Source organism: Centropristis striata, chromosome 11 (genome assembly GCF_030273125.1).
Source record: "Centropristis striata isolate RG_2023a ecotype Rhode Island chromosome 11, C.striata_1.0, whole genome shotgun sequence".
Classification (NCBI taxonomy): domain Eukaryota; kingdom Metazoa; phylum Chordata; class Actinopteri; order Perciformes; family Serranidae; genus Centropristis; species Centropristis striata.
In genome coordinates this window covers 29139373-29158635 of record NC_081527.1, presented here as the reverse complement: position 1 = coordinate 29158635, position 19263 = coordinate 29139373, and the positions used below count along the sequence as shown (strand labels likewise).

At 40.5% G+C, this 19263-nt stretch overlaps 1 protein-coding gene across 2 annotated transcripts in view; it reads right to left on the bottom strand.

Moving 5' to 3' along the window:
* Nucleotides 1-3634: 3634 nt before the first annotated feature.
* LOC131979811 (partitioning defective 3 homolog) overlaps nt 3635-19263 on the bottom strand; it is a 293005-nt gene continuing 277376 nt past the window's right edge. For both annotated transcript variants that reach the window (XM_059343852.1, XM_059343853.1), the window contains 2 exons: nt 12783-12925; nt 3635-6960 (listed from right to left, as the gene is read on the bottom strand). In XM_059343852.1, coding sequence (XP_059199835.1) covers nt 6564-6960; nt 12783-12925 — 540 coding nt within the window. In that variant the 3' untranslated portion in view covers nt 3635-6563. The remainder of the gene's footprint in view (nt 6961-12782; nt 12926-19263) is intronic.

Sequence of the window (19263 nt, the reverse complement as noted above, 5' to 3'; positions counted from 1 at the left end):
ATAAAATACCTCGCTGATAAATTTAAAAAGCAATTGTGATTTGTTGAATCATATTTGCATTTAGATTATGCATTAAACAATCAAACCACAGATAAATAATCATTACATTCTGATTGGCTCCTGCGACAGAACAGCTGGCCAATCAGAGCTCCTGCTGCTGCTCTGTGTTGGAATCTAATTTAACATTCAGGTATTTAAATTAAAATGGAAACTATAAAAGCAGAAAACAAATTAACTGTGAGATGAAATATGATAGGCAAACGTATGAGTGAATAATATAAAAAGTAAAATCAGGAGCATTTAAAATTAGTTTTGCAATAACATATTGTAATTCAATTATTACTTTATAATTTAAAGGCAGAATAAGAGATTAAGCAGCAACGTTTTACTTCAAATTATGAATGCATCATTTAAATGCAAATTTAGTTTTTCAATTTAAATGAGCTTCTGTTAATGTCTGTGTTTATTAATTGGTTATAATTTGATGTCAGTACTCTGGACTCGTACCTGCAGGCTTCTTAATAAAGCTTATATTTAGTTGTGTTCAAGATTGCAGAGCGGCTCAGACACTCATACAGACTATTTATAATTTTTCACAGGCATTATAAAAACCTGGCCAAGTGTATGATGCTGTGATGAAAGCTTTTATGCCGAAACACATTAGCCTGATGTTTACCGTTAATAAAGACATGATTTAATTGAGGGTAATTCTTGCGCTGGAGAGCTGCCATCCCCATCTTCACGGATGTTTCTGGATCTTAATGTGCTGCTTTTGGCAGAGAGATGAACCAGATGACGGCTACGCGAGGAGGATCACCTGTTAGAGGGATTTTATTGGTGAGAGATCAGAGTTTACACAGCAAGGTAATGGAAAGATTGTGTCTGCCAAGAGAAACAGCTCCTTAGTTAAAGGGACTTCCAAACACATGGTGCACACTGATTATTTCATGGATCATTCAAGTGAAAAAGAAAACAGAATCTGGTCATTGATAACAACAAGAAGAATGTAATAAATCTTTTATTGCATTGAGGACTAACAGTCGGCCTGTTGCTCTGTAAGGCTGCACGTCTGCACAGAGGAGCTTTGAGCTAAAATGTCAGCATTTTAAATGCTCACAGTTAGGGTGTTTCCACTACAGCCCAATTCCTGGAATGAGGCGGGTCTCACTTGCCGAAACGCCCCTAATTTGAATATGAGCTGTCCGGAGCGGTCTGTTGACGGGATTTTTTTTCCCCTTTCGAAGAGCAGGACCGTTTTTCTCCACTGAAAAAAGCCTGGTTACTGATTGGATAGAACGCTAAGCAGGATGTGATGTAGTACTCGACGCCACAACAACATACGCCATTTGTAAAAGCTGGCGAAGCAATGTTGCCAACTTAGCTACTTTGTTGCTATATTAAGCAACTTTTCAGACCCCTTTAGCGACTATTTTTCAAAAAAGCAACTGGTGACAAATCCAGCAAATTTTTCATGTGTTATTGGAGACTTTTGGAGAGTTGTTCTTACTCCTCTTAAGGAGCCGCGGGGCCGGCGGCTCCTTAACAAGAGAAAGAACAAGTCAAAGTGGCACAGTCCTCCTGCAGCAGTCTCTCCCGGCTGCAGAGCCGGAGGGAATGTTAACCCCTTAGTGTCCAGTCTGCAAATTGTTAATAGGCTAACAGTTAGCTCTGTAGCAGTAAAGTGCGTATGTGCTCTGTGCACAGATAGCGATGTCGATTAATTCACAATCACTATGTTTATGATCAGCGGAGAAGCTGTGCATAATTAGCCATGCTGCTTTCTTTATAATCAGCTGCTGACGTTGTGCACAGTTAGCGACGGCGGCCATAGTTGCGTCTCCCATGTTTAATCCGTTGCAACAATCTAAAACCAAGCGTCACCTCCTGAGTCTCTAAATCTCTCTGGGGGTCTTTTTGTAATGGAGACACGCAGAGTGAGCGGACTTCTGAGAGGGCGTGGCCTGAGACTTTCCTGGTGGCCACTCTTCCCCCTAAAGGAAACACGGCTAATGGCAATTTTTTTTACCATGGTTATCATCTTACTTCAGTTGGTGGCATGCTAATATAATATAATACATATAATATAAAATACACACAAAGCTTGGGCTGATGTCATTAGTATCGCAGGTATTTGGTCAAAAACCAATATATTGGACAAATTAGACACGTTTTGACCTAATACTGGCTGTAAATGAAAAGGCGGGATTTCCAAAATTAGGATACCTTCTCTGGGAACCTATTCTGTGTCTGTGTTAGAATTGTCACATAGGCACTATCTCCACAGCACTGTATCAGCACTTGAGAAACGTCTGCTGTCTTGTTTGCATTTCTTTAAAGCAATCACAATCATCTTTTCCAGTGCTTAGCTCAGGATGTAGCAATGGTTCCCCTGCAAAATAGATAGCAGAGACAGAAAAAAGGGTGCAAGATGCAGGCTTATCCCAACAGTCTATGGTGAGACACACTAGCCTGTTGGCCCATATGTCCTAAAAGAAAAGAAGCCCCTGTCAAACTTAATTTAACCTACCATGTAATAGGTATTTAGGCATTTAGGCAAATGCAGCTGCAGTCTGTATGCTACATAAACTGACAATTTTAAGACAAAGCTGTGTAATTCAGTGCATTCATTTCAGAGGAATAACGACAAATGGTTCATGGGAACAGCCTGAACATGTGATAAAATAAGATCATAAAGATTGGTGCTAACAGACCTGAGACGTGAAGCCCAGCTCCACCTGTTTGCTGCACACATTCACACAAATTAACTGTCTCACATGAAGTGCAGTAAACTCAACAGCCACCATGCATGTTCCATCTTTCAGAAGTATTTAAACACCAAATGTAAAGCGGGCTGAAACGACATCCTGTGTTCTGGTAAATCCATGCTTGAGAGTGCCAACAATCCTGACTAATGCAAACCCCGGTGTGTGTGTGTGTGTTTCCTCAGTGCACCTTAAAGGAAATGCTCTGAAGGTTGAATCTAGCCAAGGCATAGTGACACAATTTTCTGCATGTGCGACTCCCTCTCTCCCTCACACACACACACACACGAAGTCAATAAAAAGAACAGACTGCCGTGAAGGATAAAAGCGCAGGATGAGGCGAAGGGATTTCTCTTGCTTCCACCTCTTTTTCCTCTGTTCTCATATCTGAGTTTCTTCAAACACATACAGCCGGTTGGCTTATGTAGCATTAATGGTATTTGGTTAGGACGTCACCTTTGACCTTCAGAACAAAAACAGTAGCAGGGAGCTGCTGAGCAGATCCCCTGTGAGGGACAATGGGAATGAGGTTGGACTTAATAACAGGAAACACAATGGTGTTTAGGGAGATTAGCTCAGTGTGTTCAACAGATTGGTTACACAGAGAGACACAGTTGTTGCAGAGAAGCCAAATGTTGGTTTTTACTCGCACGTCAGCTGCTGCACGATTCTCCCACAGGAATTAATCATGTTCCACATCTTACATTATCTCTTTGGTACTCCTCTGTAGATCTAAAAAGAAGACATCAGCAGCCTGATCTGACAGATCTGACATTTGACAGCAGAATGAGTCTCTAATGCTGAATGGAAGACTGGTTTGATCCCGGTTCAGAGCCGGGGGCCGAGGAAAGAAAAGGCAGAAGAGGCGGGAGTTGTAAACAGGATGGAACAGCCTTCCGTTTTATTCTGAATTTGATATGTACAGGAAAAGTGGCTGTTTACATTTCTTAATATATCATGTAAAAGTTTTCTGGAAAAAAAACAATTGCACATCAGCTTCCATTTCTTTTTATACTTTAAAACACATCATGGTACAGCATGGTTGAAGGCAATGTCAAACGGGATACAAATACACTGATAACCGCTCGTAAAGTGTTGGCTCTTGTAAATAATAAAAAAAAAAAAGGTTCAAGAAGGAGTACCCCAAAATGACACATTAAAAACGTTTAAAAACACACTGTAGTGTGTGTGCTGTAGTGTCATTGACAAACGTATCGTGTCCCTCTTTGTGTAAAGTATTATGATATAATATCAGGCACTTATCGATATCAGACCCCGTGTCAGTACATATAGAGCACAGGTCCAATACATCCTTCTAGTGTTCACAGCAGGAAGTGATTGATGCTTCACTTTTTACTAAAAACCATTCAGAGTTTAGATATTTTTGCCCCCTTCTTGCACAGTTTGTATATTATTTGGTAACATCTTCCCCATTGTAGCCTGGAATAAAAACACACTGGCATGGGGCCATAGTGCATTTGTGTAATTACACCCAAGAAGGGAAACATTATTTAGCTTAAAACAGAGTCATACTGTGAACTTTTGTCAGGTTAAAATACAGGTGTATACACTGCAGTAATGCCATTAAAAAGTCCTTTCTTCATCTTCTTTTTCATCCATCATTTATTACCCCTACTAAGCTTGTAACTTTCCCAGCAAGGGTCTTCATTAACCAACAGGAGATAATGTATGTCACGCAGCTTCACTCTGCATATGGAGTGTGTAGGAGTGAAGGGCAATTACGCACCGCCTGTTTGTTTTCTGCAGCTCGATGATGGCCATCTTATATTTTTTTGTATTTCCCTTTTTGTTTAAAGTTCGACCTACGCTCGATCTCATTTGTTCGCTTGCAGGCAGAGACAATCATGTCACAGAAACATTAGTGATGTCAAAGAGGGGGTAGGTTCAGACGCAGAGAATCGGTTGCCACCTACTGCAACAATTATAGTGGTGGGCTGTGGCAGTGATTTTTCAGCATGTGTCATCAGTGCCCGAGGTCTTCTTTATGACCTGCAACTACATCAAACCCCTGAGCTGGCATGAGTCAGAATTAAAACACCACTTGTTTAAAGGGTTGGTTTGCCACAAATCACAAGAACGCACAGAGTTTGGGTTTAATTTGTCAAGAGATTTTTGTCTCGACCCTCTCTGACCAAAAACAAAGACCCAGTCACACCAGCAACTTCATTTATTTCAGTGGAAACACCACAATTAGTAGATTTGTTTGCAGGAATAACTAAATTTTGCATCGACTTTTGCCTCATAAATTCTCCAAACTGGAAGAAAACTATTTGAGTTGCACCATGTGAATTTACATAAATCTCCGCTGCTGGTGTGACCAGGCCTCTACTCTGGATTAATCACAGACCACACTGTGAAATGTATTCACACATTTACACATTCATCTGTAATTTTTGGAGAAGAGTGTCAGCTAAATGCTTAAAAAGGTAAAAAAAAAAAAAATACAGAAAGCAATTACAGCAATTGAAAGCCATTAACTCCTGAGGACAATTTAGCCTTTTGTTAAAAACAGGAGAAAAGCTCCAGCTAATCTCACACAGGCAGGCTTATTGTCTCTCTACCCATCTTTATTCTGGCTCTTTTTTTTTTTTTTTTTGCTTTTATTCCTCTCTTTATGTCAGAAGCCAGGCCCTCTGTTGGTTCCTCTGGTGGCAGCGTTCTTTGGCTCTGGCAGGCAGCAGGTGGCTTGTGATGAAAAATTCAGTGCAGAGTCTGACTCGGGAGACGAGGAGGAGGAGGAGGAGGGTGGTGGGTAGCAGGAGGAAGAGTAAGGGGAAGGGGAGGGTGAGATGAGAGGAAGGTGGGAGATGAGTGAGGAGGGGAGAGGAGAGGAGGATGAAGGTGGGGGTGTTGAGGTAGAAGAAAGAAAGGTAATGAACAGAGAGGCGACGAGAGCGAGGGGAGGATGGGAAGCAGAGCTCCAGACAGACAGACAGGCAGGCAGGCCAGTGAGTTAAGCCCAGAGCGGTTCAGGGGGGCCAGGCAGAGGATCAGAGCTGTCTCCCCTCTCTGCCTGGGTCTCCTCCATGGAGATAACACACAATATGAATCATTTATGAGGGGGGCTTTTTTATTAATAACACACACACTTTGCCCTGCTTCTTTCATACACTTTGCCTTGTTTTCTCTTCTCCCCGGGGAGTGCTCAAGCGAGAGAGCTCGATCGCTGAGGAGAGGTGGAGAAAACAGAATGCAGAGAAACGCCGGCAGCGTCAGCAGGGGTTGAATGTTAACTTAAGCGAAGTGAGGAAAGCGTGATTTGTGACCGACGAGACGAGTCATCGGCGGGACACCTTGCGAAGCCACGACACATATACTTGATTGTGAAACAACGTGTACCTTGTCACATGCCCACACAGAAGCCCACACAGAAACTTAACGCCTCCCCATGGGCTCAAAAGAACGCCCACTCGCTTGCCTGTCTGCCCATTTGATTGTCAGTACATTACGGTGCCAGATCTCGATGAATCAGAGTCCTGGACGCCTGTGAACAAGCATCGTGTCCGTGAATGCAGAGAAGGCACTGAGCGTCTCGTGTCTGTAGGAGGGTGACTGACTACTGGTATAGGTCATCGGCACAGCGAGGATTTGACACAAACACCCACATACTGAGTACACTTCACATCTGTTTACCTCTAAGATCATGGCTAAGCTATAAGACCTCTAGGTTGTCCCTTTGTCAAGATTCGTAGCGTCCACTTTTGCTGTTTCTTCAAGGTAATCCCCGTAGCTCCTGAAGTTCTCTGTTCAGCTCTTCTTCAATCAGTCCAACGTTACTCCTCAAGAATAAAAAAGTCTTCCTTTCTCTGAGCCAATTCTATTAAGCCTCGCTAACTGTGAGGGCGAAGGCGGCACATCATGGCGGTACGGGCCCTTGGGGGAGGCCGGGTCCTTCAGGTGTGCTGTGGGGTACCCGTCATAGCTGCTGTTACCAATGCTCTCCTGCATTAACTTCCCTTTGGCTTCCTGCTCCCGGCGCCTCTGCTCCTGCCTCAGGAGCTCCTGGGCCTCCAGGAGGACTCTGGCGTTGACTCCGCCCCCGCCCGGGTACCCGTTCCTGGAGCCCTGGTAGCTCGAGTACCTGGGGTTGTCCTTTGCTGTCTGGAAGCCTTCGCCAGGTGGGTACGCTTTATCCCACGAGTCCTGGGAGATGGTGCTGGGGTTCTTCCTGGGTTGCCTGGTGTGGAGAGAGGAAACAGGAAAGGAAGGCATGACTTTTGGTTTCATAATATTCCTTGAACATAAACATACGATAAAGCTTTATAATTTAGAGTTTTCTATAGGTCCCTCCTTCCCGCAGGAGTCAGACTGTACAACCAGCCACACAAAAACTGACTATAACTGAACTATAATGTATGTAAACTATGCAATATCAATACCTTCAAATCTTTAATCAGCTATATTACTCACTGTGCAATAGAAATATTTTCCTTTGTACAATTTTCAGGCCAATCAGCTGCTAATTTTATAATTTTTATTGTTTTAAGTTGTATATTTCTTGTTAATATTGCATGTTTCTATTTATTGAAGTTTTTGTTGCTGTACACTTTTTGCTGCTGAAACACTAAAAATGTCCCTGTTGAGGGACTTTTAAAGCAATATCTTAGGAGTGATTTGTGGTACTGCACCCAATTTAAAAGTATAATCTGGGAAAAAAGTACAACATTACAAAGAGAAGTCATTGGGTTTGAGCATATAGACCAAAAATAAATTAGTCTGAAATGTTGGGTCCAAGCTGGAACCAAGGCGCTATTTCATCTTTGTTGGCTTTGACCTAGAAAATACTGTAAATCAAACTAAGTGTGAACTAAACGTTGCCTGGACAATGGATCTTTGATTGCATGATTACAACCAAAGAGAACTGCTGCATCAGTGGCCTTTTGTTGTAAGTTCTTTTTGTTTGAAGAAAAACATTTTTTGAAAAACAACCACAACACACAAAAAAACAAGTTTTCCTTCATCTGAAGTGCAAACTGTGTCGACACAAGGTGGCTTGTCATTTTCTACAGGTGGGACAGAGAAGATGGAGTCTTGTACATAAAAGCCTTCTACGTCTTCTTATTGACATTATCAAGACAACAAATGCTCACTGGTAATCTGTGCGGTCCTCCAACCTCTTACTATAGTTTGATTAAAAAACTGTACCTATTTAACCAACATTAAGCCTACTGTGGGACCCTGCCCAGAATTACCAAATGTATGAAAAATAAGAATATGCAGTAATTGATGTAAGGGTTGTGATATCTCTCTGCATGATGCTCAAATTATGGAAAAGTATATGCTCTCTACAAATTGAAAAACAGATTGAATATATGTTAAAAATAGTGTTGTTACTATGATTATGTTAGCTTGAATCACTGGTGAATGTGAGAAATTTAAGAGCTCAAGGGAGCACTTTATAGCATTGCTGGGAAACTGTGATTTATGTTGAACTGCTATCACTGCTACATTTTTATTTTGTTTGCTCTACGAATGTGCATTTATCATCTTATAACTAAATGTTATAATAGTAGTAAAAGGAGTAGTATAGTAGTTTTCATCAAACACAAACATTGTATTTCTCCATGACACACAACTTGAACTCCCTCAGCCACATGTAACCTGGTCTGGTGCGGAACGAGAAAAACTCCAGCAGCAAAAAGGTTTGTTCAGCACCCATTACCCATACCTCTTGGTAGCAGGACTGGGGTTTGTATGTTTTCTCAAAAATGATTATGCTGTCAGTTGCATGGTGGCCAAGACATCACATTCAATGAGAATGAGGCACCATTATAGCCTCGCAAACTGCCTCTGGGCAAGTGCCAGCCCACAGTTAAAACATACAGGGATACCTAACCGTGTCAAAGTCCCCTTCCAGCCCATTAGGCCCATTTGGAGACAGACAGGAACAACCATTGGATCTGACAGACAGTAACAGCGGACCTTCCGCAGGTGGAAAAATGAGGTGACCATCTTGTGGATTTAATACTGGATGGGATATTTGACGCCTGACACATGTGTCTTAAAGGCATGGTGGGTTGTCATGCATCTGAGAGGCTGCCCTGCCCTTTACCAGAAAAAATCCAGATGTGTGACATCACCTCTCATTTCTGCTTGGCTAGTCTCTTTGTGGCAGCGCTGCCTTTGTGTGTGTGTGTGTGTGTGTGTGAGTCCATACGATATGCATGAGTGTCCCAAACCCTACAGCTCCACCCATCTATCTCGAGGGCACGGCAAAACGAGAGCAGCAAGAGAAGAAGAAGACACAAAAACATCAATGGGCTTTTGACTTGGAGCCATGCATAATTAGCAGGTTTATCAGCCAGCTGTGAAGAAATCGTATTATTCCTGTGTTTGGATTTGAGTAGGAAGGAGAGAAAAAAATCCTTAATGAGAATAGAAAAGACCTTTGTTTTTATTCAACAGAGACTGAATGCAATTGGGAATGGATACGCTTCTCGATGGGTGAGATAGGAGAATATAGCCCAGGTTTATTCTTGCTCACGGATGACTGATTCCAATTTTCAGAGACAGGCGTCCCCAGCATCTGATTTCATTTCATATGTTGACAAAGAGGCCAAAGCTGGTCTGCCTCCCTGCTGAGAAATGCAAACCAGATCACTCCCTCTGTCTGATGCCGTGCCAAGGGGGAGCATGTACACGCGTGGTAAATGCAGAAAGATGTTTACGGCTCTGTATTCTGGGCATGCACACGGTGAAGCATGACAGATGATAAAAGTGAAAAGGGGGAAAGGTGACAGAGTGAGATTGATAGGAAAAAGGGAGACTTTGAGAGGTTGTAGTGCAGAACATACAGACATGTGGTCGTGACACTCACGCATGCATGTGAGACCAAACGCCTCTGCAGCTGTTGTAAGCAGCCTTTGGTCGCCTGTAACGGCATTACTTTGGCTCTGAGATCAATGCACTCGGCGGTGATGAATATGAGGGCCCTTCATCTGCCATCATTGTTTCAAATGGCAGCAGTTTATTTTCACTCACAGTTCCTTGTTTAGGAATGAGTCTTGCCCAGAAGGGAACTGACCTTTATGTAATATGAAAGCTGCTTTTTAAGGAATTCGGCAGCCATTAATCACAAGAATCTCCCCCTCCATGAACAGCACAGGCCCACATGAATCCCATCAAGGCTGTGATCTCCTAAATGCCATATTTACTCCGTCTCAGCCTCTGATTTCACACAATGGTATGCTCTAAGTCAAACAATAGTTAGTGTTCTCAAGATACTACAGCGGGGTTTATCCAAACAGAGCAGTTTCTTAATGGAATTAGTGGAAAAGTAAGGGGACGTGGCCACAGGATGTTGCCTCTGACCGCTGGAGCGAGACGGTAGTTCATTAATCTTTCAGCGGAGCTGCTTGCAATATTTATCAAGGAAGGGATTTATGTCGATAACAGTGGATTAGAGTACGATGGCGAAGTAATAGAAGATAATGTATTTAATGTTGTATATGTAAGGTAAGTGCAGGCTGATGATGTGCAGCAGGCGGGGCTGCTGGCTTTGACCTTGCAGGGTGTTTGAGAGTTTGGGAGAGTAATTACAGACGGCTTAGGGAAACATAATAACTTTGATTAACATTTCCTCCTGGAAAGATCCCGCCTGAACTGACTCAAGAATAAAAAACAGTCTTCCTGCTGACCCCCAGGAAGTTTTTAATTTCTTTTGAGGGGAATCTGAATCCTTTCTTAGAAAAAATATTTTTTATCTAGCTGTAGTTCAGGAGCCTGCTTTGTGTTTTATTGGTGTCAAATCCAAGTAACACCTTGTGGTTTATTGTTAATATCAACTTTTAGCCTCACATACAAGAGATTCTGAACTTTATATAACTTTATAAGACCTCAGGATACTGGCTGTTGTATAGTGTGGAGGCTGTAAAGCTCTGTATATAAATAAACCTGACCTGGCATTAGTGCTTCCACAATATGATACATAAATAACTTAATAAAAATACAAAAAAATGCCTTAAAATGACAACTATGTTTAATGAAACCATGTCACACATAAGCAAAAAGCCAACATAGAACAGGTTCAATCTCTAATTTTGACTCATATGGGGAATTTCAACCAAAAAAAAAAAAAAAAGGTTTTCGGAACCCAAAATAGCAGGTTTTAGCAGCAAAGTCAGTGGACGTATAATTGTCTACAGGTTGGAAAAAGAGAATAGAGTCTTGCATGCAATAGTCTTCTACGTCTTCTAATTATTATTAGTTGGCAAATGTCTGTTTTTTGCATAAAAACAAATCTCTGTAATAAAATAAAAGCTCATCTGCCGTCTTCTTACTAACGTTTACTTCCATTGTCCATAAATGACACATCACTTATTACAATGTTTCACTCTAAACTGGATCCAAGAATCCTTAACAGAATCAGTTCAATTATAATTTAATGATATCTACATCTCTATATCTATGATATATTTACTTATATCAAAGTAAAGTAAGTGCCAAAGTATGTTTATGACATATTTTGATGTTCTTTAGAAGAGAAAATAAAGCAAGATCTGAGGAGTCAAATCTGTTTTTGTTGGTCAGTGATGTCAGAGTTTCTCCCTTTATCTAAGCCTTTCTCAGCCTCATGTGTGCATAAACTATAGGTTATGAACTTATTTTTTTAAATAAAAAAAATGTGAGAAGCAGTATTTATCAGTACTAGTGCAGTACCCGTAGGAAGTATGTATTTGTATAACATAAAAAGTGAATAAAGCTAAATCTCCGCTTAGTATGCTAATCGCGAATAACAGAATTTGCACATTACATGCAGACCACTACAACGTCTGCAACTCCATAAAACACTTACTTTTCATAAGGTACGCACACCATCCAGCACATACACACTGAACATTGATATTCGCTGGAAACTATTATAATATTATTGGAAAATCGAAACTTGTAGCGCACTTTAAAACGGCGAAAGGTAGGTAGGCTAAATAGACTTACAGATGAGATGAGTCAGACGTGGAAATCTGTGCAATGCTGCAACACCTCCTACTGAAGTAATGATAATTTGAAAAATAATCTTCAAAATTGAGGATGCACACCTTCGTGCCATGTGCAAGCCACATACGAAATCTTAGGTCAGTCTGACTAACGGGCGCGTGCACACACACACACACACACACACACACACACACACACACACACACACACACACACACACACACACACACACACACACACACACACACACACACACACACACACACACACACACACACACACACACACACACACACACACACACACACACACACACACGCTTCTTGCTTTTATAGATAGAGAGATGGGCTAAAAAAATCAATATGGTGCATCCATAATAAAATGTTTATTCTGAAGGTCAAAAGTTAACTGACAATATTAAGTAAGTAATACCATTGAATGTTTTAAAAAAGGTCCCAACATCTTTAAGAAGTCCCTTCTTACACACACACACACACACACACACACACACAGACAGAGACACACACACACACACTTCCTGGAACAACAGGCAGTCATATCATGCAGATCAAAGGGAATTACATTAAGAGAGAGGAAAGCAATCATGTCAGATCTGTGTGAGAGGGTAACATGATCTGTCCATTCTGACTGTGTGTTTGTGTGTGTGTGTGTGTGTGTGTTTGATGTGTGTTACTGTGTGTGTTTGTAGTGTGAAACTGACCAGCTGTGACCCCTCTTCTTACTCAGATGTTATATATATGTAATCTGCTATCATTACTGTAACAAGGCTATTACAGTGAATATGACATAATCAGAGAGGTGTGCACGAGCCTGCATTCACACACTCACACACACATCACTTCTTCAGATACATTATGGTACATTATATTAAATTACTGATCTAAAATAGATACAAACACAGTGACAGCCTCCTGGACACGAGAAGATTCAACATGGACGTACATACACACACACACACACATCATCTCTGAGCACATATTGATTGTTGGACAGACAGAAACAAACATCATATCAAAGCTGTCACACACACAAACACGCTCTTACCGTGGCAGGGAGCTGTACTGTCGCTGTGCCTGGGCGAACGAGTCCCTCTCCTCCTGTCTCTGTCTTTGCATCTGGACCTCGACGGACACGGAGTGGCGACCCGGCTGGCTGTACCCGCTCTGACCGTTACTGCTGGTGTTTGACTGAAAACAGCAACATGGCAGCTCGGTTAACTCATCATTGTTGCACTGATCTGATATTATTCCATAATGGAATTGAAATGCTGTCCAGTACAATCAATGGTAATGTGAACTGGCAGGACAAATATAATGTTGAGTGTTTGCAGGATTCAATATGGCTTCATTGATCTCAGCGCAGGGAAATATTTTACTGCAATCGTGTCACAGGTAACAAGGAAATGTAATGAACTTTGGTCAATTTAGAGATAGAATACATATAGTTTTTTGTTTGTGCTTACTTTCCCACTGATCTGGACTGCCTTTATTATACTGATACTGGTGTCAATGCACAAATAACAACAGCAATAAAAAAATAAAAAATAAAATAATAAAAACTCTGCTAAATCCAATTTGCAAGGGTGGGAATTTTCATTAAAAAGAATTAATAAAAAAAAAATATATTTTTATAATGATAATAATAATAATAATAATAATAATAATAATAATAAAATAATAAATAAAAATAACAATAATCTCTGAGCTAGGATTATTCCCAATTTTGGAACAACTTTCCATTTAAGAAATAATCTCTATGACTGTTTTAACCTTATTCTGAAAAGATGTGTTAATACTGAATACTTTAATGTAATTTTTCAATGCTGTGAGGCCCATAAACAAAATTCCAATAATCTGTATTTTACTGTTGAAATTTCAGAGCCATATATATCTGAACTGAGCCGAATTATACCAAAAGTATGAGCATGGAGAAGTTCCAAAGGAGTTTTTTTTGGGTGAACCAAACTTTTAAAACTGCAACACTATGTTATTGTAGCTCTAAGAGGAACAAAACAGTGTGAAGCTCCTCTGCAGGCAGCTTCTTCTCTGCTAGAGCTGATAAAGCTGATATGGCTCTGGGACTGCTGGAAGTTTTACACTCCCAGAGTTAAAGAAAAACTGATGGCTTTTCTGCGTTAAGTTAAACATTCATGATGTTGAACTGCCTGCAGTGCCGATGCAAGATGTATGAATGGGAGATGTCAGAGGAGCTGACACTCAGTGGTTTCATGTAAATTCAGCAGGTCTGTCCATTTTGTGTAATTGGTGCTTCACACTGCGAACATTCACTTTATACTATATATATGCTGCACTTTATATTAATGATATCTTATTACAATCGAACCATAAAAACTTCCATTCGGAGAAACATAACATGAGACATGTTCCAACAAACGTACTTGTATAAGTGATAAAACACATTAATTAAAACTATTTTCTCATATTACTTTTATCTTCTCCTGTGATGGTGATTTTCATACTCCATTTGTGCTTAATTTGAAAGATATTGAGGATATCTGACGGTAGAAAAATCCACAAATATGTACATTTGATTCTCACAAATCAAATATTTAACACAAAAGCATTAAAACATGTAAATATATCAAGCTTACACTTTAGAATTAGGTGGAATTTGTTCTGCAAAATTGAAAAATTACATACTGAATGGAAAAAAGTCTTATCTTTGACCAAATAAATGAAAAATATAAATGACCATTCTGTTTATGAGGACTGGACCCTAGCACAGACGTTTATAGATAACATGATCCCTTAATTTCAAAGCATGAAAATCACTATAACTGGAGTCAGAGTTTCCACACAGCAGCCCAATAAAACTAGCAGCAGCCTCTGACACAGGATACCTCACAAAATCTCCCTCCACCCCTCCAAAGTCCAAACCACAGACACTTACCAGCAGCCAGTGGGGCAGACACACCCTGAGCTCGTCTCTTCTCAGGTCAAAATGAAGGTGAGACACAGACACACAGAGGGAGGGGCAGTGAGGGAGGGGCCATGCTGGAGACTCATAGCAGACGTAGTGATGAGACGAGGTGGATGTTAGTGGGTGTTAATGACGGAGACACTCGGCTCTGTTGACACTGTGACATTTCCCCCCACACAGCTACAGATAAACACTTCTTGTAAAGGTTGTTAGTCACAGCAGGTATGTGCACATGTCCATATAGGCACAGTCCTGATGTGTGACCTGTACATTAAATATCTGCACTGATTTTATGGTAGCAAATATACCTTGCAGTTAGACAGTTTTATAGATCTAGGCTCTCATCAAACCTGCCAGACTCCTTTGACAAAAACAGTAATTTTACCTCGCTGAATCCTGGAGTTGCTAGTCTCACAATGCCTCTATAGGTCAGTTTAGTTAAGTAGTTATTGTTGCCTTTGGTGTTTATAGAGTTATTTGGATTCACCAAAGATACACAATAGCACAAACAAACTAAACGACTGAGGGAGCATGTTACATGCTCTGCATAGTTTAATTACTGTATTTGTCAATGAAGTCTGGCGGATTTGAATAAAGCACAGAAAATGGCCTCAGTTAACCCGTGTAAACAGGGCTGTTCACTGCCAAGGTAAGGAATTACTATTAGAAGTATTGAAAATTGACTTATGTATCTCTTATTACACATACTAGCTGGTTTGTATTTCCATATTGATTAATATAACCCTGATTGATTTAATGTGTTTCATAGCCCCAAAGGGGTTCAGTTTCTAGTTTGTGCCCAAATAGGTATAAAAGAAAAAGTATCTACACTTGTCTCCAACAAACACACTTGAAGGCAGGTTGAAGCTATGTAAATGTGGCCAACTGCTGAGAAAGGTGGCCATATTGTCAGTTTCGATTAAGAAGGTGTGGAACAAGAGGCTTTTGAGGCACTTCATCAACCTGAGAGTCCCATTATAAGTACTGGATAACCCAAGCTGACCCTGAACATAGCCCAAAGCCTAGCCCAATGCTAACTGTAACCCAAACAGTCCTTTAAAAAAAGAGAGAACAAGACAAAATGTCTTTACTGTGACATTCTAAAATTGGTCCTCACAAAGATAGATGAACAAGAGTACACATGTGCACACATACAGCATACACTCATATCCCTCTCAGTAGCAGAGCACCACCTCAAGGTCCAGCCCACACTTGTACCACAACTCCTTCCGCTCCTCCGATGTTCATTAGCGGTGTAGGGTGCAATAATTGTGTGCGGATCAGTTGTAACACAGAGCCAATCTAATTACTTTTATGACTGTGCAACGTATTGAGATCCTGGCGGGAGCGCTGTGGACATCCGTTTGTGGGAAGGCCATAAAACGATTAAGAGTGCTAAAGAGACACTCCCCTTTAAACCAAATGAAGCCGGGGCAATCATCTCTGGGTTTGATTGGCACTGCCTTGTTGCTCTGCTGACAACTGAGAGGGAGGGGTGAGCTCCCACACATCCCTTACTCCATGTCTGAGATGAAAATTGCCCACGGGTAAATTACAGTCCCAATATTTTTCACATGAGAAAGAAAAAAAACCCTTTAGCAGTTGTTGAATATTCCCAGGAATGTTGGCTCATTTGCCTGAACATGGTGACTGTAGATGGGAGGGGAGAAATACCCTAAAGGAACTTAGATAATGGCAGCATTAAAATGTTACAGTAAAATACAAGAGGCAATATTATGCCCTTTCTAAACCCCCAACATCAAGTGAATGAACTCCTCTATTCCCATAGTGGTATAAATGAGTGCAATAAAGCTGGTGCGGTGCTGCCGGGAGAGCGGGCATCAGTCATCCTGATGGAATTAGACCGTGCTACCCACAATCCTTCTCTGCTCCTAAAACTATGGTTGAGAGGGCTCCAGACGCCAAAAAAACAAAAAAAAAAAAAGGGATATCATACTGTGGCCAAATGGGGATGGCTAAGAAAACAGTTTGTGTTGAAAAGGGATGATTGGGCCAATCAAGCAAAGAGAGAAAATTGTGGGACGGATTCAACTATAACTTCACTGGAGGTGTGATATGAAGAGGTGAGCCTGAGGTTGAGTGTCACAGCCTGGCTGGAAGGTGCACAACAACATCATTACTGCTTCCATATGGCTGTTCAGAGATATCCGTCGAATCGGTATGACATGACACTAACAGGGTCCTGTATGCAATTCCCACTGTATAAGTGAATTTTCACTGTATGAGGGCTGTAACTCATGATTTAAAAAAAAAAAATCTACTTAAAAATGCCCCGGAGCCCAAACTGATGTCTCCACTTTGGCTTTTCGACGGTTGGCAGGACATAAGAAGTAAATATATTAAATTCACAATGATAAATAAAATGAAAAAGCAGAAATTCTGGAACCAGAATATATTTTACAGGCTTGCTTGACTTTACTCATTATTTCATTATGGAACAAACTTGTATTTGATTCATTGCTTCAGCACTAAAATTGATATTACTTAGGATCTTTTTGCCTGTATTATACAGCCAATTTACCTTCTGATAAAAAGCAGCGTATGAAAATAAGCAGTACTTCATAAGCGGAGCGGCCCTGGCATCGACTGTAAGTGGGGCAGGTGGAGGTGAATTAAGAAAAAGGACATTGGCTCCTTGAGGTTTGCAGCACATCACTGAGATGAAGCAACAAAATGTAATATATGCATGGGGGAGGTAATTGAATTTCAAAGACACATTCTCCTGTTTTCCATATGGCCCACCAGTATGGCCAGGGCATGAGTCTAATAGCATGCAATTACCATAGCAAGCAAGAGTGTGAGCTGCACTCTGAGAATGAAAGGGCTTTAAAAAGACCATAAGAGGGTTCCTCAGACTGAAACCATTGTGCAACCACAGAGGGTTCCTGGTAGATCCTCTCCTTAAAGCAGCAGAAAACATGGTTTAACGTATAATGTATTAATCTAAAATATTTAATAATTTGGAGTAAATACATTAGCATACATGGAAAGTCATATGTTTGGTAACGACCATCATAGCATCAAAAACAGTCAAGTACCCAATGTTAGAATTGAGATTCAGATTTGAAGACTTGTGAACCTATTCTTTGCTCATACAGCTTTTGATTTTAATTATAATTTTAAACCATTTCAGGGTGCTTTTCATTTAGGCAAAGTTGTTCTATGGCTGTTTGTACTAAGACAGCATTGAACATTTAAAAATATGTATTTTTCTGTATTTGCATCTGAATCAAACTTTAGGTATCGAATAGCACTAGGATAAACTACTTAAAAACAAAACCTGCTTCAGGACTGCTTTGACAATAAACTGAGAAAAGCGCAGCCAAATAGAAATCGAATATGTAGAAATCTCTGTAATAAAAAACCTAGCTTGATTCCAACTTTGGCAGGAACCTATTATATGCCATAAGAAACAGTTTTTAAGGATTTCCACACATTTACGTGAACATATCAATTCAGTAAAGAACCCAAAATGTTCAGAACCCTTTTTGGAAGCCATCTGAACCATTAACTTTAAGAGTGTGGATTACCCAATAGAGTTTTCATGGGAAAATGAGACTTGCCACAATAGCGAATGTGCTGCAGCTGATGTAAACAAACATAATGCTGCAGTATTGTCGAGCTCTTTAATTGAGAGCACGCTCGGTTGTTTAGAGACAAAGGGAGAGGTGACCTGCGCTCTTCTTTCCCACACTGTCCTGCTTTTACTCTACAATGCCAGCTGGAATGCGCGCCAGTCTGTCCAGCCCTTTTAAAACGCACCACTCTGGTCAGTCCTGCCAAATGCAAAACAAAACCGAACATTTTCATGAGATATATCAGCTAGAAAGAAAGGCCAGAGCAGAGATAATTTGATTCGTGAGCTCTCACTTTATCATTTCATTTATAAATCATAGGACCAAAAATTCTCCCATTGCACAGCAAAGCTACAGTGGGAAATTGTAGTGTAGACACCAGCAGTAAAAAGAGTTCATACAGAAATATACAAAAACACAAATGTGTGCAAAATGACCTTGTATCGAGAAACAACCGACAAGGACGATTCATATTATTCATGGTAAAAGACTCAGAAAACACCTACTGTCTATTTCGGGAAAACACACATTTGTGCCACTTAACACCATAATATATATTAATTATAACAACCTGTGTTGTGTTTTTATTAAGATATGTTGTGATAGAATGTGTGTGAAATCAACAAAAAGGTGTGTAATCCCAAACTAGATAAAGGAATGTGGTGAAAATGACTCATTTAGTGTGTAAAACAATAATATACACATAACACAGAGGTGCTACTAATTAAAAAAATGTTGTAAAATCTGATCTTCAAGATTTAAAATCTGCTGCAGCCGACGGTTCGTTATAATCATCACTTGTTACTCAAAACAATGTAAAACCAAGTACACTTGAGTTTGGGTGCAAGGAAGCAGGGAGGACTAAAATAAATACTAAAAAATATGACAAGCGATTTCATCACCCCAAAAAACTTTGAAGGCATTCAGGTTTTGTTCGCTTATTATTACCTCTTGTTGCTTCAGAATGCACTAATTATCCCTGTTAGCCA